We start from the raw sequence: 18,664 nt of genomic DNA on the forward strand, positions 1-18,664 counted from the left end.
CGGCTGCACTCAGAACTGACAAACGCCGATGATCCAGGAAAGGGGGCGGGCCTGCGGAGCAGAGCCAAGGGAGGGGGCAGGACCTTTGCCGTCGCAGGGTTACACCATGGCTGGGGTGGAGCCTGGTCTAAAGCGAAGGGCGGGGCTTGTTTGGACTGCGATAACAGGGTAGAGCTCTGAAGAGACGACCCGTGACCGTCTACACCCTGGCCAAGTGGAACACGGGGTAGGGCTTGGGGAGCCCCGAAACCGACGGGCCTACAAACCGGGGCCAAATGAAGCCTGCGGGAGTGAGCCCGTGCAGCTTATAGCCTGAAACCGGGCAACTGCAAGACGCCGAGGAGCGTGACGTCTTAGCAAAGAAAGGTGTGAGGCCTACTGTTAAAGCTAGTGAAAAGACGCGGGAAGGCGGGACCTCTGCTCAAGGCGGCCAATAGAGACAGGGCTCTTACGGGAGGTGCCCGTGGGTACGGAGCGTGGCTCTGGAGCAGGGCTCCGGCTCTGCGCACGCGCACCCTGCAGCACTCCGGGGCGCTGTTGATCCAAGTGGGCCAAGGGACATTGCCGCAGGCTCTGTCACCGCCCCCTCATGCTGAGCGTCTGGGTCACGTGACGCCGAGGGCGCAGAGTCCTACTGGAGACAGCGCCATTTCCTGTAGGTAAAGGTTGAAGGGCCCTGGGCCCTGGCTGGCTGGCATCAGAGAAGCATTCTGGGGCGATTTGGCCCAGAATCTGGGCTTCGGGTCGGGGGTCGGGCTTGGGGGCTCGATGGGGGGAGGGGCGTGGCTTGAGGAGAGGGTCGCGTGCGCGCTAATCAGGAGGGCGTGGCCTCGCCCCGCGGTGACGTACCGTGGGGTGGGCTCACCCCTGTTGCCTGGCGTCAAAGAGAGGCGGGCTTTCCCGCCAATTCGTTGAAAAATAAGTAAGTGGAAAAATGAGTTTTGGGGTCGTTGTCGCCGTATTGGCCTGTGAGACACGGAGGATGGTGACCTGGTTTGAATGGCAGTGGTGACGTAAGGGTCTGGGGCTTTTTATCGTTTAAGAGGCGTGGCTTGGCCTCTAGGAGGCGTGGCTTGGTGGCTGGTAGTCGCGACCTGGATCCGGGGGCGTGGCCTCGGCTGGAGTCTAGATGCTAAAGGGGCGTGGCCGCTCAACCTCGTGACAAGGGGGCGTGGCCTGAGAGGGCTGCGAGAAGGGGCGTGCTTCTGTGTACGGTATCTGTCGCACCCAGGACCTGGCACTCTTCCTTCTTTCTTAGGTGCCTCCTCATGGAGCCCCCCACGGCCGCCGCCCCTGCCGGGAGCCTCATCCCCTCAATTCTGCTCCTGGCCAGTGGTACAGTGGTGGTTGCCCTTCTGGGCGCCGCGCACCACCTGGGGCTCTTCTACCAGCTGAGGCACAAGGTGCGGGGCACGTGGACGGGAGGCGGGCTGGAGGGATCCCTGGCACCCCTTCCAGCTCACCCATTTTACAGGCGGGGAAAGTGAGACCCGATTGGCCCGCAGGGACTAGCCAGTGGACTCTGCCCAGGACCTTGTCCCATTGCCACGCTGCACTAGGGAGAACCTGGATCTTTGCCTTGGAGAAGGGAGAACCGGGAAGCTGCAGCTGCCTGGCCCTCACTCCCCTCCCATCAGGGGCCAAGCGTCGTTCAGAGAGTGGATGACACCACTACCGTACTGCCTTCCAAACTTTGTGGGGTTGCAGTGGACAGACACCCAAGGGAAAGGCGGTGACAGTTTTGTGACTGTTCTCTTCTGCTAAGTTTCATGCTTTAGAGGGAGTTTCTGAGGTAGCCCAAACCACATCCCCGAAGTAGGTGCTGTTGTCATGGTCCCCCGTTTTCCAGCAAGGAAACTGAGGCCCAGAGAGGTCATGTGGTAGCTTGCTCTAGGTGACATGTTTGGGGAGAACTGGCCCCACAGTCATTGCTCTTAACTACTTGGCACCTCTCTCAGGAATTTATCCTTCTCCAGACCCCTCCCCAGCCCTTCCTTTCATAGCAATCAAGCAACATCAGCAGCCCTGAGGACTTGAGGGGGTTAAAAGCACAGGCCTTTGGGGTGTGTGGGGTGTGGAGCCGTGGCAGTTGGCAGCCAGTCAGCTGGGCCTGTGCCTGCCTTGCAGGGTGTGGGAGATGAGGGAGGGAAGGAGTCAGGCCACCAGGTTCTGCAGAGACACTGGTGGGCAGGTAGTTCTGGCGTCCCAAGCTGGTGGTTGAGCCCCTGCCCTGTGTCCTGGCCAAGCTCCCCAGGTCATCTAGATCCTTCCCGTCCTCTTGCTCAGGTTGCCCCACCATCCCTGAGGCAAGTAGTGTAACAGAGCAGAGCGCCGAAGAGCGTGGGTTTTAGCTGAGTGTCAGTCTTGCTTTCATTCCTTTCTAGCTGTGGCCTTGGGTAAACCTTGGTCTTCTGAGCTGTTCAAGGATATAGTGACGATCCCTTAGCTGAGGGCTCATGGGAGGGAGGGAGGAGATGATGAGATGACTGCCTGATCAACACTAAGCAACCCCTGACCCCGACCCTGCTCCCACCCTTCTTTCCAGGATGGTCTCACCCCTCCCGCATCTCCCCTGGTGCCATTGCCCTAGTCATTGACCTTCTTGCCTCTCCTCCTCCTGGGGCCCAGGTGGACAAGGCCAGTGTCCGGCATGGTGGGGAGAACGTGGCGGCCGTGCTGCGTGCCCACGGTGTGCGCTTCCTGTTCACGCTGGTCGGTGGGCACATCTCCCCGCTCCTGGTAGCCTGTGAGAAGCTGGGCATCCGCGTGGTGGACACGCGCCATGAGGTCACAGCTGTCTTTGCAGCTGATGCCGTGGCCCGCCTGACCGGTGAGAGTGGCAGGGTATGGGACGGGGCGGGTGTGACGGTGGAATGGGGTGTCTGGGATGGGGGCAGGGCTATGATGGTGCCTGTGTTTCAGGGACGGTGGGCGTAGCGGCGGTGACGGCAGGCCCTGGCCTCACCAACACTGTGACAGCGATAAAGAATGCCCAGATGGCTCAGTCCCCGGTCCTGCTCCTGGGAGGTGCCGCTAGCACCCTGCTGCAGGTGCCCAGCCCATAGGGGGCAGTGTGGGCCCCAGGGAGGCCTGGGGGGCTCATGTGCTGACGTCCTGACTCATCTTTGCCAGAACCGGGGGGCACTCCAGGCCATTGACCAGATGTCACTGTTCCGGCCACTCTGCAAGTTCTGTGCGTCTGTGCGGAGGGTGCGCGACATCGTGCCCACCCTGAGGGCTGCCATGGCCGCTGCCCAGTCGGGCACGCCGGGTAGGTGGTGGGGTCAGGTCCTGGGGGCTGGAGGCCTCAGGTGACACTGCAGGCTCAGCGTCCCCCTGTCCCGGCAGGCCCAGTGTTCGTGGAGCTGCCCGTTGATGTGCTGTACCCCTACTTCATGGTCCAGAAGGAGATGTTGCCCATCAAACCACCCAAGGGCCTCCTGGGTTGGGCGGTCACCTGGTGAGAACCCCTAGCTCACCACCCCTTCCCCGTCCCACACCCCTCAGGGAGAGCCCCTTCTATTGATTCAGGTGGGAAGGGAAATCCAAGTAGAGGGAGCAGCAAATGCATGGGCCCTAGGGTAGGGATGAACTTTGGGTTGGAAAAGCCAAGAGTCTGCTGTGTGGTGGGAGCAGGTGAGCAAGGGGCAGAGCAGAAGGGGATGAGCTCAGTGGCTGGCAGGGGCCACTGTCAGGACATGGGATTTTGTTTTTACGTCATGATGCCTGGAGAAGCATTGGAACAGCTGAAGCAGAGGCATAGGACTCCTGAATTTGGGTTTTGGTAATGTTCCCTGGGGCTGCTGTTGGAGAGTAGACTGTGGGTTGGGGGTGGGGGTAGGGACTGGAAGCCAGGAGAAGGTGTCAGGGACTGCAGGGCGAGAGGCAATGGTGGCCTGGTTCAGGGTGTGGGCTGTGGAGTGGAGAGGGTGGATGGATTGAATATAAGTGTCTGGAATTCTGTGAGGCCAGCATAAGGGGACAGTGGTCACAGTAGGTCCCTATAGACCGGCTGATTTCAGGCCCAAGTGACAAGGAACTTGGAGAGCTCAGGGCAGCGAGGCTGGCCTGGGACAAGCATGAAGGTCTTTCTGGAAAGCTGACAGTTTGAGGCAGGCTTCTTGCAGTTGGGGAGCCTGGGTGGAGCAAGCGGTTTGTGATCAGCTGCTAACCGAAAAGTTGGTGGTTTGAGTCCACCCAGAGGCGCCTTGGAAGAAAGGCCTGGTGATCTGCTTCCAGAAAGGTCACAGCCTTGAAAACCCTGTGGAGCACAGTTCTAATCCAGCACACATGGGGTGGCCAGGGGTTGGGGTTGACTCGACAGCAGCTGGTGTCTTTCAGTTGAGAGGGTAAATGGGGCATCCAGTAGGGGCATAGCCTGGACAGAGGTGTGCAGAAGGTGGGGTCAGTTTGGGGCACTACCAAGACAGGCCTAGGTGAAAAGGGCACAGGATGGAGATGCTTCTTTCTTCTTGCACCAGGATGGACACGAGACAGGCCAGCCCCTGCTCTCTGGGCATGTGCAGAGTGCCTCAAGGGCCAGGTCACTGAGTTGTTCTGTGGCCATGACAGCCTCATTCTTAAAACTCCCTACTCCCAGCCTCCTGGTTATTCCCCTCCCCTTGTCCTCCTCATCCTCTGCCAGGCCGGCTCTTCCCATACCTTTTTTAAAAAATGATGCTATTGGTGAAAACATAGATAAACTAACATGCCATCTCAACAGTTGCCACATGTGCAATTCAGTGACCTTGATTACATTCTTCAAGTTGTGCAACCGTTGTTGCTATCCTCTTCCAAATCGTTGTGCCACCATTAACATAAACTTGGTGCCCCCTAAGGAGAGTCTCTCCCTTTTGCTCTTCTTCCCACCTTGGCAACTACTAATGATCTTTGATTTGTATGTGTTTGTTAATTTCGTATAAGTGAGATCTTTTGTATCTGACTTATTTCACTCAACATAATGTTTTCAGGGTTCATCCATGTTGGAACATGTTTCAGAACTTCATTTCTCTATGGCTGAGAGTATTCCATTTTAGGGATGAACCACATTGTGTTTATCCATTCATCTGTTGTTGGACATTTTGGTTGTTTCTGCTTCCTGGGCCTTTTGTCTAAAGGTTGGGGTGTCTCTCAGCTTCATCTTTGATCTCCTCTCAGTCTCTGAAATCTTGACTCTTCTTTAAAAGGGAAAATGGAAGCTTCTGGCCCTGAACTCCAAAGGCTGCAGCCCACACTTCTGTTCTTGAACTGATTGCGTGTTCCTTGAGGGCAGGGGTGGGGCCAGATTTATCTTTGTGCCTCCAGGCCCTGCACAGGTCTGGTACAAAGTTGGTAACTAAACCAAACCAGTTGTTTTTGAGTCCGTTCCGACTCATGGCAGCCCCCACATATGTCACAGTAGGACTGTGCTCCACAGGGTTTTTAATGGCTGGATTTTGGGAAGCAAACTGATGGGCCTTTCTTCTGAGGCACCTCTGGGTGTACTCAAACCTCCAACTTTTTGGCTAGCAGCCAGGTGCATTCACTGTCTGCACTTCCCAGGGACTCCTGGTAACCAGCCTCTTTCTCCACCCTTCACAGGTACTTAGAGAATCACCTGGCCAACCTCTTTGCGGGGGCCTGGGAGCCTCAGCCAGAAGGGCCCCTGCCCTTGGACATTCCCCAAGCGGCCCCCCAGCAGGTGAGTCACCTGTCTTCCCTGGCCAAGGACCCCTGCTGGGCAGCATGGCCTTCCCCTGAATCAGTACTGGAGCCTTGATTGTGAGGGCCGATGGAGACTCAGGGATGGCCCTCTGATCCCCCTCTCGCCCCAGGTCCAGCGCTGCGTGGAGATCTTGAGCCGGGCCAAGAGGCCCCTGATAGTACTGGGGAGCCAGGCCCTGTTGCCCCCGACACCAGCTGACAAGCTTCGGTGAGAAGCCCCTGGCCCTGCCCTCGTTATCATCGCACTCTGTCCCTGGCTCCTCCGGTGCCCCGTGGGGAGGGGCTGGGCTCTTGGACACGCTGACACCTGCTCTGCTTGGACCCCCAGGGCCGCCGTTGAGACCCTGGGAGTCCCCTGCTTCCTGGGAGGCATGGCACGGGGGCTGCTGGGCCGCAACAACCCCCTCCATATCCGGCAGAACCGCAGTGCCGCTCTAAAGAAGGCCGATGTGGTCATCCTGGCAGGTGGGCTGGCTTCCTTCCCTCTCACTCTTCCCCCATCACATGGCACCCCTTACCCTGTGGGCCTGCCCCTCCTAGCCAGGGACTCCTTGCCACCTGCACCCCAGCCTTTCAATGGTTTGGTTTACCTAACAACCCTGAATCTGAAATCCAGGTTACTGTCTCCAGGCTGTGGTTGCGTTGTGACCCAGCTTTACAGAAAGGAGAATGGACGCATATTGGGCACCTCCTGTGTTTTCTACACATTGTCACATGAAGTGCTTTGAACCCTGCCAGAGACATGATAGGTGGATGTCTTAGTTCCCTAGAGCTGCTGTAACAGAAATACCACAAGTGGGTGACTGTAACAAACAGAAATTTATTTTCTCCCATTTCAGGAGGCTAGAAGTCCAAATTTAGGGTGCCAGCTCTAGGGGAAGGCTCCTGTCGGCTCTGGGGGAAAATCCTGGTTTCGGCTTCTCTAGCATTCTTGGTGTTGCTCGGTTCCTTGGCATTCTCCACACGGTGCCTCTCTTTCTCCCCTTTGTCCTTGATTTTCTCTGTCCGTAATCTGCTTTTTTAATATCTCAAAAGTGGTTAGGTTTAAGGCACACTCTATTCTGATATGGAGCCCTGGTAGCACAGTGGTTAAGAGCTCAGCTGCTAATCAAAAGATCAGTGGTTTGAATCCACCAGCTGGTCCTTTGAAACCCTATAGGGCAGTTCTACTCCATCCTGTAGGGTCGCTGCTATGAGTCAGAATCTACTCCACGGCAAGGATTTTTTTGGTTTATGCTGATACGACCCCGTTAACATAACAAAGAAAATCCTACCCCAGATGGGATTACATCCACAGGTATAGGGGTTAGGATTCCAAGATACATTTCTGGAGGATACAACTCAGTGTATAACAGTGTATCAGTTAGCTATTGCTGTGTAATAACCATCCCCTAGCCCAGTGTCTTAAAATTGCGTTGATTATTTCTCAAGACCCACCTATGGGTTGGCTGGGCAGTTCTCTTGGTTTCAGTTGGGCTCATTCATGTGTCTGCAGTCATTTGAGGCAGCCAGCTGGGGAAGCAGCTGTGCTGATCCATGCTGGGCTCATTCATACATTTGGGGGTCAGCTGGCTGCAGGCCTCAGTTGGAGTAACTGCAATCTCCTTACCGTGTTTCTCATCATCCACCAGTCTAGCTTGGGCTTATTCACTTGGTGGGGATGAGAAACACATGGGTCATTGGGGGAGCCCAGTTATTCTAGAGGGAGAGAGAGGAAGCTGCAAGGCTTTTTGTGGCCTAGTGTCAGGAACGGCATGCCGTCACCTCTGCCACATTCTGTTGCCCGAGGCATGTCACAAAGCCAGCCTAAAATCAATGCTAAAGGCAGGGATACAAGGAGGGGTGGAGAATGGGGCCCTTTCGCACTGGATCTACACAGTGGAATGGGTAAGAGTGAGCCCACCCCCAGGACCCTGGCCCTCTGTCCACTGAGGCCCTGTTTCCTCCCCCCGGCCCCTCCCCAGGAACTGTGTGCGACTTCCGCCTGTCCTACGGCCGTGTCCTCAGCCGCAGCAGCAAGATCATCGTTGCCAACCGTAACCGGGAAGAGATGCTGCTCAACTCGGACTTATTTTGGAAGCCCCAGGAAGCCGTGCAGGGTGAGCCCCCAAGTCTTCCCACTCATGCCTCCTCCTCCCACCTCCTCTTCTCCTGCTTGAGTTGGGTACTGGGGAGCAAGGCCCCACCCTTGTCAGGAGTAGCCAGTCTCGGATGGATGGGCACTTTTGTGTGAACAGACAGTGGGAGGTCTGGAAACATGGATGCCATTGTGTCCCTTGGCTGCCCCCTCCTGTGGCAGTCCACTGCTCCTTGAAAATGAAGAACTCATCCCTGGGTCCCTGAGGCCTCCTGCCCGGTCCCCAACCCCCATCTTTTAGCCTCACCCTTGGGGCCTTTCCTTGCCTTCTTTGCCCGTCATCTTGAGGATGTGACTCTCCCGCTCCTGTGGGTGGTACAGAAATGGCACGTTGGGGTTGTGTTTGGGAAGGTCTACTCTGGCAGCTGGTGGGGCAGGTGGGATGAAAGGGGGCCTAGCGGAAGCAGGGAGCCCAGGACAGAAATGATGATCCCTGGAGGAGGGACGGACAAGGACAAGAGACGCAACTTCCTTGATCCCCATTTGCTCTTTGACCAAGTGTGCGTGATGTGAAGCGTACTCCAGGCCATTTATCCATTTGTGAAATGTTCTCTGTGGGCCTCCATGCACCTGGCTTGTAGACATGTGCCTGATGGGTGCAGCTGTGTTTATTGACCTGTTTCAAGGCTGAATGGCCAGGCCCAGCGGCCTGGGTGGGAGGGGGTGGTGGACAGTGAGGCCAGCTTGCATTTCCCGTGGGCTTCTTGTTGTTAGTTGCCATAGAGCCAGCTCAGACTCATGGCAACCCCATGTGTGCAGAGTGGGAACGTGCTCCGTAGGGTTTTCAAGGCCATGACCTTTTGGAAACATTGCCAGGCCTGTCTTCTGAGGCACTTCTGGGTGGGTTCAAACCACCACACCTGAATCTCGCTCTCTGGCCTCACCTTCTCTCCCCTGGGCAGTCTCACCTGGCAGGTTTGGGGTGTTTCACCCGTTTGGCCCTGTTGGGAAACTGTCCCAGGGGTTTCCGGCCTACCACCACACCTCCTCAGATGTCACTGTCCTCAGTCCCTCCCCCCACCCCAGCCAGACCCTCTTATCCCTTCCCACAGGAGACGTGGCCTCTTTCATGCTGAAGCTGGGGGAGGGCCTGCGGGGCCACACATGGGGACCAGACTGGGTGGAGGAGCTTCGAGAAGCCGACCGGCAGAAGGAACAGACTTTCCGGTGGGGCTGGGTGGGGTGGAGATAGGGGTTCCAGTGGGTGTGGGGGTTCCTACTACTGCCTGCCACTGACCTGCATGCCTGGTTGCAGGGAGAAGGCGGCAAGGCCTGTGGCCCAGCACCTGAACCCGGTGTGGGTGCTACAGCTGGTGGATGAGACCCTGCCTGAGGACTCAGTCCTGGTAGTTGATGGTGGGGACTTTGTGGGCACTGCTGCCCACCTGGTGCGGCCTCGTGGGCCCTTGTGCTGGCTGGATCCTGGTAAGGAGGGGCCCATGCCCTGGGAGGCGTGTGCTCCTGGCCTCTTCACACTGACCTGCTCTTGGTCTTCCTAGGGGCCTTCGGGACGCTGGGGGTTGGTGCAGGGTTCGCGCTTGGGGCCAAGCTGTGCAGGCCGGACACCGAGGTGAGCTGGGGGCGCTTCAGGCGGGGGACTGGCTGCTCTCTGGGCTGTGGGCCCTACTCACTGCGCTCTGTCGCCCACCAGGTCTGGTGCCTGTTTGGGGATGGAGCCTTTGGCTACAGCCTCATTGAGTTTGACACCTTTGTCAGACACAAGGTGAGCGGGTTAAGGCTCCCTGCCCTGAGGGATGTTCAGGAAGACGTCGTCAGGGGTGGGGAGGGCACCCTTTGGTCTGGCAGAGGCACTGTCCCCCTCTGTCCTCTGGCTGAAGGCCATGGCTGGCCTTGTCTCCCCCTGCAGATCCCGGTGATCGCCTTGGTGGGGAACGACGCTGGCTGGACACAGATTTCCCGGGAACAGGTGCCCTCTCTGGGTAGCAACGTGGCCTGTGGCCTGGCCTACACGGGTGAGGGGCCGTGGAGAGGGAGGAAGGACCGTGGGGAAGGTGGAGGGGCCGTGGGTAGAAGGGAAGGACCTTGGGGAGCAGGGAGTGGGGAGGGGTGAAGGGCCCTGTGTAGGTTTGGGGGGCTGTGGGGAGGAGGGAGGGACCATGGGGAGTGGGAAGGGGTAAGGGGCCTTGAGGAGGGTGTAGGGCTGTGGTGAGGGTTAGGTGCTGCAGGTTGGTTTGAGGTGCCACAGGGAGAACAGGGTGCTGTGGGGAGGTTTGAGGGGCCACGAGGACGGTGAGGGTCCATGGGGAGGGTGGGAGGCTGTTTTCAGGCCCGGGCTGGCTGTACGGTGGGCTGGGTCCCTGCTGCCATCTGACTCGACCTCCCCCTGTAGATTATCACAAGGCAGCTATGGGTCTGGGGGCCCGGGGATTGCTGCTGTCTCGGGAGAATGAGGATCAGGTGGTCCAGGTGCTGCGTGAGGCCCAGCAGCAGTGCCAAGACGGCCACCCAGTCGTGGTTAACATCCTTATCGGGAAGACTGACTTCCGGGATGGCTCCATCGCTGTGTAGGGCCTTGTGGATTGGGACCCTTGGCTCCTTCCCACCCCTGGACTGTGTCCTGCTGGCCTCATCCTTGCCTGCTTCAGGCCCACCCTGTGACCCCAGTGACTCCTCAACCTCCCTGAGGACAGGGAGGGGCTGGAGGAGTCAGGGCCCAGGGAGGATCCCAGAAGTGCTGGGCAAATCTTAGGCCTTTTGCTTGGCTTCTTGGACTGAATAAACCATCTCTGGCCCTCGAGGGCGAGCCTGTGCATATTGATTTTATTGTCCACAAAGATGGAGGTGAGGGAAGGAGGTGGAGACAGGAGGGGGTCCTACTCTCCCACTGGAACTCTGGGGATTTCAGGGTACCTGTGCACTTCAAACTGTCCCCCCTCTGTGGTCCTTCAAAGAGCCCCACGTGCCCACACCACACACATCCATTCACACGCGTCCTCACACACAGACACACATGAAGGAGGCAATAAATAGTTTCCGTACCAAAGTGCCCCAGCCTGAGGCTTCAGGCAGGGCCCCTCCAGGAGGGAGGGGTTAAGTGCTCAGAGTTTTTTGGGAGATGGGGAAAGGGAGTTGGGGAGGGGAAGGGCCAAACTCTGCTATCTCCATTTGCTGGTCTGAGGCAACGTTGGGGTCTTCCCTGGAAAAGAAGGTGGGGAGGCCAGCTGTTTTTCCAAAAGCCCCAGAAAAACCAGTTGTCAAGCTGACTCCATCTCATGGTGACCCCATGGTGTGTCAGAGTAGAACTGTGCTCCACAGAGTTTTCAGTGGCTGATTCTTTGGAAGATCACTAGGCCTGTCTTCCCAGGCACCGCTGGGTGGACTCAAACTGCCAACCTTTCAGTTCGCAGCTGAGCACGTTAACAGTTTTTGCCACCCAGGGACACCCTAAAAGCTGGAGCCCAAGATAGGGGCTAGCCCTCCCAAAACACTACCCCATAATGGTCTTTGGGTTTTTCAAGGGCGGGAGAAGCAGAGTTCGGCCTTCAAAGCTAATACTGACTTGGCTGGCAGCAGCAAGAGGGCTGGCTGGTGTAGACTGGGGGTGTTTCACCTTTCCAGGGTGAAGCTCACAGTAACTGGTGTTTCCCCGAACAAGGGGAGGCAAGAGAGGCAGGCCTAGCAAGTGGCAGAACTGCCTTTTTGGCAACGAGAAGCCCTTGGTACTCAGGAAGGCTGGTCCCTAAAATCCCAGTACCCGGCCTTTGCAACCAGTGGCCGAGTACAAGCAACTCGGCACGGGAAATGGGGAAGGATTTTCAGCAAGGGACTGGCTGGTCCCCTGGCAACTCCCTAACAACCAGGATTTGGGCCTTGGCAACAGGTCTGGTCCTTGGTGATTAGGGCTCCGCCTTAGCAACCAGGAGGCTGGCCCTTAGCAACCGGGGTCCCGCCCCGCCTGGCTCAGAGGCACACGTTGATCTGCTTGGAGAGCTCTCTCTCCAGGTCCAGGATGAGGGCGTCGAAGTCTTTTAAATTCAGGTGCGGGTTGAAGGGCGCCTCGAAGTCGTCCTCGAAGTCGGTGGCGCCCCGCGGCCCGCCCGCCTCCTCGTCGTCGTCGTCCTCGCTGTCGCTGCCCGTCACGTGGTCGTAGTCCGGCCCCGACAGAAAGTCTCGCCCACAGGGCAGGAAGTCTCGCCCGCAGACGCTCCAGTCGCCGGCGTAGCGATTGCTTGGTGGGCTCTCGGGGCCTCCCCGGCCGCGGGGCCGGGTCACCACTTCGGGGCCCGCCAGCGGCAAGTGCAGTGGCGGCTGTCGCTTGGGCCGCAGGCACGGAGCGAGGTCCGAAGCCTCCGAGGGCCGCCGGGGATCTGTGGAGGAGAAAGGGCGGGCTCATGATGGCGTCACGCACAGCGGAGGCTATCTGTCCTCTGATTGGCTCCTGAGGCCACCAGGCCACTGATGGGCCAGTCGAAAGGCAACGCCTTCGACCGGATCAGGAGCTCATTGGCTGGGCCAGAACTGGTTGCTAAGGCAACCAGGCGTGTGATTGGTATGCCAAGAGGCAGGGCCTCTGACCGCATCAAGGATGGATTGGCCGAATGAGAAGTCGTTGCTGAGGCAACCGGGTACCAGTTTACCCTGACGAGGGGCCGTCGCCTGCCTCATATTTCAGACTTTGATTGGCCGCCCGAGAAGGCATCGCCGCGGCGACCTGGCCTGATTGGCGGAGCGGGCCGGGAGCGGGCTCACCTGGCCAGGACTGCAGCAGGTAATGCAGCACCTCGATGTGGCGCTTGAAGTCCACTGCGCTGGCAAGGCCCGGGCCGGAGCCACGGACGCGCGGCCGGGAGGGCCCCTGGCGCCCGGGCAGCAGCACTGGTCCGAAGCACACGGCCAAGTTCTGCGTCGTCATGCGGTTGTGGGTGTGGAAGGAGGAGACCAGGCGCAGGTGATCCAGGAGAAGTGTCAGCGTGGCCTGGGGAGAGGGTTGGAAGGGCATGAGGTAGGCAGAGCCAGACCTTCTGTTGTACCTGCGGGAGACTAAGGCTCACGGTGGGGAAACAGGTTCAAGGTCTCATAGCTGAGAGATGGCAGAGCCAAGACTGGAATCCAGGACTGGCTGTGGTAGGTATTAATACTATGATCCCATTTTGCTGGAGAGGAGACTGGGGCTGGAGGTAACTTAGCTTTGGAACTGGCAAAGCTTGGACCCGAACCCACTCCTCTGTGTATTAGGCAGGGCTAGCATTAGCCCCATTTTACAGATGAGAGTATTGAGGCACAGAGAAAGGCAAGACTTGTCCAGGATCCCACAGCCAGGAAACTTTCTGTGGCAGGTTGACTGACCCTAGTTCAGAGTCTAGGTTTTTGACACATCCCAGCTGTGTGACCTTGGGCAATCCGTTCAACTTCTCCGCGCCTCAGTTTCCACGTCTGTGAATTGGTGACACTAGGAGTTCCTAGGTGGTGCAAATGGTTAACACACTCACTGTTAACTGGAAGGTTGGAGGTTCAAGTCCACCCAGAGGCACCTCGGAAGAAAGGCCTGGTGATCTACTTCCAAAAAACCAGCCATTGAAAATCCCATTGAGCCCAAGGTCTACACTGACACACATGGGGTTGCCATGAGTCAGAGTTGACTTCTAGGCTTGTGATGCCGTGAGCTCATGCCCTATGCCCATGTGTCCTGCCCACCCCTGACAGGCCATCCTCACCCCAACTCACCCTCTCCACATCTGGCAGGCAGCTGAGGAGTCCTCTGGTGCCCTCAGGACTGGGGGGAGCCCGGGCTGCGGGCCCCCGGGCCATGGCCTCCAGCACCACCTGATAGAGGGGCTGGGTGATGAGCGGGGTGGGCAACTCCCGAAGATAATCCTTGAGGATGCCTGCAGACACACAGCACCCTCTGGTTAGGGTACCCCTGGCTCCTGAGGCCAGAAGGGTCACTTGAGACTAGGAGGGGGGAGGACGACAGGCTCAGGAGGGTGAAAGCAAATCCAGACAGAAGAGGGACAGCTTGGAGGTGAGGGGGCAAATCAGGCAGGGGGAGGAGCATACTGACCAGTAATGACATTGATATCGGGGTACAGGTCCTCGGAGAGGCAGACAGCTGCACTGTCTCGCTCAAAGGCATCCCGTAGCTCTTTTTTCACTGCCGCTGAGCCACACAGACGGTACAGCCCCACGACCTGGGGGTAGGGGCAGAGAGAGGGTGTCTCCTTGCTGTGGCCTAGTGGGGTAGGAGCCAGAGGGGCAGTGGACGCTGCGGGCTAGGAGGTTGGGGAATGGGCTGTAGTCCCATTGGCTGTCTTCCTACTCCTGACACCCATCGGGGTCCCTGCCTCAATGCCTGGACAACCTGGCTCATGGACACTGATTAGATCACTTGTCTGGAGCCCAGGAAACTCTAACTCCTCTGTCAGATCCCTTGTCACCTCCTCAGGGAAGTCTTCTGTGACTACCCCAAGCAGACCAGGTCCTGCTTTCAGCTCTCACAGCCTCAGCTAGCTGCCCTCCTTAACTCTCCTCCTAGCTGCAGTTTTTTTTATGTTTGTGAGTTAATGGACTCGTGTTTTTCCCCCATCAGACTCTGAGCTCCAGGAGGGCTAGGATGCTGTGTTATTAAAAGGGTGATGACCCAGAGGGTTCCAGGCTGGTGCTATGGTCTGGAGGCCCTCTGTGCCTGTGAAGGCTGGGATGGGAGCTAGGAATGGCCCAGGCTGGGAGCCAGGCTGGTCATCCTGAGGTCTGGGGGCAGTAGGGTGGTGGTGGGCTCACCCGCAGCCCACGGCGCTCGATCTGCCCCACGCACTTCTGGATGATGAGGGGCACCTGGCCAGGAGGCTGCTCCCGCTCCACCAACAGGGGCAGAGGCAGCCCAAAGACGCGGGGCTCAGCTGTGCCTGGGGCTTCCTGCTGCTCTGACAGGGTCAGCTTCGCATACAGCAGCCCCTGGGGCTCCAGGCGAACGGCCAGCTGCTGGGCCTGGCACCCTGGGAATGAAAAGAGGCCTGAGCTGGGTCTGGGCCGTGCAGGCCTTTGTACCCTGGCCCCCATACTCCCACTCATCCCTTCACCCCAGGCCTAGCATCTGGGGGACTCCTGGGAGTGGGGGGAGCCCTGAGTTAGGGCTGCCCCTGCAGGCTCCTGTGCCTTGGGCCCCATATCCATACCCATCCCCCTACCCTGGGCCCAGAACCCTGGGGACTCCTGGGAGGGGGGAAGGCCTGAGTTGGGGCTGCAGAGACTGCAGGATCCTGTGCCCTGGGTCCCCTACTCCAAGCCACCTCCACCCTAGGCCCTTACATACCCTGTGGACTCTGAGGGGGAGTAATCCTGAGATGGTTCTACCCCTGCAGATTTCTGGACCCTGGCTCCTATACCCCCACCCATCTCCCTACCCTGGGCTCAGCACCCTGGGTACTCCTGGGAGTGGGAGGGGGGATCCCTGAGCTGCGTCTGTCCCCTCACCCCCGCCCCGGATCTAGTGCCCTAATCCACTCCACCCCCCACCCCACTGCAGCCCATGCTTACCGCGGAATACCATGGGCAGCAGCACGGTCCCCTGGGCACAGGGCCGGTGCCGCCGCACGCCAGGGTCCCAGGCCAGCACCAGCGCCCGCAGAAGCCGGGAGGCCTCGAGCTCCAGGTGGAAAGTATGGTCCAGCCGTAGGAAATCCGGACCGCCGCGCAGCGGCCCCGTGCGCGCCCGGGCCACCCCGTCCACCTGCAGAAGGCAACAGAGATCCCGCGGGGGCGCTCCGGGTGCCAGCCGCAGCCCCCCGAGCCCGTACAGGTGCAGGCTCAGACGGCCCCAGAGCGCGGGCGGGGGCGCGCGGGCCGCAGGGCCCGCTTCGTAGGGCCGGAAGGCGGTGGGTGACGGGGGCCCTGCCGCACGCTCAGGCGAGTCGCCGTCGCTCAGATAGCCGGCCCGGGGCCCCCGCGCGACCCCGGTCCCTGCTGCGCGCCCAGGGGCCCCCACGCTGCTGTCCAGGTGGTAGCGGCTGATGACCGAGCCCGCGGGGGCAGCCCTGTCGCGCTCGCGGCCGCCCCGGGGGCCCCGCAAGCTCAGGCGGCGGCGCAGCTCCGGCAGTTTCTTCATTTTCAGGGACAGGCGCCGCGCGGGGCCTGGGGACTTGGTGCGCGAGGCCTTGGCCGGGGGCGGCGGCGGGTGCTCGCCGTCCAGCTCCCCCGCGCCTGGCTGCTTCCCCACGCGCGCCGGCGGCCGAGGGTCTTCCTCGGGGATGGGGTTGTACCAGATCTCGCCGGCCGGCTCCCCGCTGCTCGGCACCCCGAGCCCCAGCGCGGCTTCCTCCTGAGGCTTTGCCCCGCCCAGCACCCAGCGGCGGCTGCTGGACTCCAGGCTCTGCAGGTAGGCCCCCCGCGCGGGGCTCCGAGAGGCCTCGGGGCTGGGGGGCCCCTCTGCACCCACCGGGCACCCTTCTGGGGCCTGGGGCTCTGGCTCGGGGATGCTGGGCTCTACGGGCTGGGCTGGACGACCTGGTGGAGAGCAAGGAGATGGGACTCAGTGTCCTCGAAACCTCCAGCACCCAGCTGCCCCTGGCTGCCTGTGGCCACCTCCAGCCACTTCCAGACTAATGCCAGCCCACGGCTCTTTCCCCAGCTTTTGCCAGAGCTGGGGTACGCTTAACACCTACATCCACTAGAAGACTGTTGGACAGCTGAGAGCCAGCCCTGGCTCATTGTGTGGCTTTGGACGGGTCACTGCCTCCTGAGGCCTGGTGCTTTGTCTGGGATGGGTGGCCGGCCAAGGATCTCAGCAGTTGCCATCTTAGAGCGCACCCCCTCTCAGGCCCTGGCGTCCAAGCGGGGACTCGACACCTTCCAGCTTTGGGGTCTGGGTTGGTTTCTCAGGGCCCTGTTTCCATGTCCCTGCCCCTCTCATTAGCCCTTGCCCCTCCACCCCCGGTGGCCTTGGGCACTTCATTTCCCCTCCCTGAGCCTCCATGTCCTGTAAAATGGGGGATGTGAGGCCACCCACCAAGGAGTGTCCGGAGAGCAGGAAGTACCTACTCTGCACCTTGTCACAGTCAAGCACATAGTGGACACTCACTTGGGGACAGGTGCTGGCATCAGGGTGAGGCTGAGCTCTCCCTTCCCTGCAGGCTCCCCACCCCCACCCCCCACCCCAAGGGGCCTGTCTTCCAAACTCTGCCCTCATCCTGGGGCAGGCCCTGCTCCTCAACCCAGGCCAGATCCCGGCTGTCAATGTCGGGAAGCCTCCCCTTTGCTCCTTCCTCCCCCTCGGACATCCGAGGCAATTTCCTGTGTATATGTGTATGTGCAACACTGTCCCCTCTCCCTGCCCTGGGAACCTGGGAATTTTGGGGAATGGCTGTGGAGGGTCAGATCCGTGGAACTGTCTGCCCTCCCTCCCCCTCCTTCCCATGCAGCTTATGTTTCGCTAAAGTCGTGTCTGGCTTGTCTGCTGACCCCTCCTCCGGTCGCCCGATTTACACCCACAGGGCTCTGTCTTGGGGGTCCCTACAAGTAGCATGGTCCAAGGAGTCTGTTAAGTTACTTCACTGGCCCCGGGCTAATTACCCAACTGCCTGGTGACTCAGTTTCTCTATCTGTATAAGGGGGAGAATGTCCCGGGGCTGCGGAAGACCGCTGAAGCCCCTGCCAAGCTGCCGCAGTCCCTGGTCAGTGAACGGGATCAAGTGGGGTGGGATGCCTGTCCTCTCCCCATCTCCCCTTCTCCGGCCACAAAGGGCCCCAGCGCCTCAGCCTCCTAGCCCCTCCTCCCCTCCAGGCGCTCTGTCCCAGCCCCATTTCCTGTCAGGGGCGAGGCCCCCTCCCGGGCCTCCCAAGGCGCCCGCAGCGCTGGTATCCCGGGCCCGCGGCACATAACGGTCTGCGCCACCCACCACCTCGTCCTAGCCCCTTCCTTCCAGGACCCCGGCACCGGGGGCTCCAGGCCTGGTCCCCACCCGCACCCTCAGGGGCCACCGCAGGGCGCCCCCTGTCCCCTCGACTGCTTCTCCTCGGGGCCCCAGGAACCCCTCCCAGGCCAGGCAGGGCGCGCGCCCCCAAACCCCCAGCGCCCCGCTCACCGCGCTCCTTCGCGTCTGACTTTTTCCGGGGCAGTTTCTCCCGGCCCCGCAGGCGGGAGAAGGTTTTCCTGAGCAGCGGCTCGGCCATGCTGGGGCCCGGGCCGGGCCGAGTGCGCGCCCGGTCCGGCCGCGCCGCCCCCCGTAGCCCGCCCGCCCCGCCCCGGCCTCTCGCCAGCCCCTCGCCCCGCGGCAGCAGGAAGCACATTCCGGGAATGCTTGGCCCAAACTTTTTTTTTTTTTTTCCCGCGGCCTGAGCGGGCGGTGCTGGGAGATGTAGTCGCTGGGGCCGGGAGGGCACGGGGTGGGGGCTCCGGGCGGCTTTCCTGTGCTTCGACCCTGAATGTCGTGGCGCAGCCCGGGCCTCTCGTCTTCCCTCTTACCCACCCGCCACTGGTGAGCGCATCCAGCACTTTCTCTTGGGTCTCCTTCCAAAACGCATTCTGCATGTACCGCCCCCACCCCTCACTTGCCATCTAGTGCTTCATCCAGGGCCAAACCCTGGCATCATTCCCTTCGATGTCCTCCAGCCTCTTCTGTGGTCTCCCGGATGCCACTCTTGCGCCCCCACCCCATTCCAGTTACTACTGCTGTGTAAACTTAGTGGGTAAAACAGCCATTTCATTATGCTTCTAGAGGCTGGGGCTCAGGAATTTGGACAGGGCGCAGCTGACATTACGTGTCTCTATTTCATGACATCTGGGCCTGTGGTTAGGGGCAACTTGACAAATGAGGGGCCTGAATCACCTGAAGGCATCTTCACTTAAATGTCTGGTGATTGACTCTGGTT

General features: G+C 59.9%; 2 protein-coding genes across 3 annotated transcripts; one reads left to right on the forward strand and one right to left on the reverse strand.

Moving 5' to 3' along the window:
• Positions 1-747: 747 nt before the first annotated feature.
• Positions 748-10,591, forward strand: ILVBL (ilvB acetolactate synthase like). Its single transcript, XM_023738777.1, has 15 exons — positions 748-1,403; positions 2,629-2,830; positions 2,923-3,050; positions 3,133-3,271; positions 3,349-3,460; positions 5,581-5,680; positions 5,814-5,911; positions 6,032-6,168; positions 7,668-7,802; positions 8,893-9,007; positions 9,096-9,265; positions 9,340-9,410; positions 9,492-9,563; positions 9,708-9,813; positions 10,191-10,591. Exons 1-15 carry the CDS (start codon positions 1,269-1,271, stop codon positions 10,367-10,369), a joined length of 1,899 nt encoding a protein of 632 aa, XP_023594545.1. The 5' UTR covers positions 748-1,268; the 3' UTR covers positions 10,370-10,591.
• A 1,008-nt stretch (positions 10,592-11,599) lies between these two features.
• On the reverse strand, positions 11,600-17,965 carry SYDE1 (synapse defective Rho GTPase homolog 1). Of its 2 annotated transcripts, none has more exons than XM_023738776.1 (7): positions 17,878-17,965; positions 15,335-16,108; positions 14,579-14,793; positions 13,863-13,989; positions 13,526-13,686; positions 12,551-12,776; positions 11,600-12,168 (listed from the first exon to the last, which is right to left on the reverse strand). In XM_023738776.1, exons 1-7 carry the CDS (start codon positions 17,963-17,965, stop codon positions 11,762-11,764), a joined length of 1,998 nt encoding a protein of 665 aa, XP_023594544.1. In that variant the 3' UTR covers positions 11,600-11,761. The 2 variants fall into 2 exon arrangements, with proteins under 2 accessions (XP_023594544.1, XP_004384503.1); XM_004384446.2 differs by having other exon boundaries at positions 15,335-16,300.
• Positions 17,966-18,664: the final 699 nt, after the last annotated feature.

The sequence above is a fragment of the Trichechus manatus genome, unplaced genomic scaffold, assembly GCF_000243295.1.
Source record: "Trichechus manatus latirostris isolate Lorelei unplaced genomic scaffold, TriManLat1.0 scaffold00122, whole genome shotgun sequence".
NCBI lineage: Eukaryota > Metazoa > Chordata > Mammalia > Sirenia > Trichechidae > Trichechus > Trichechus manatus.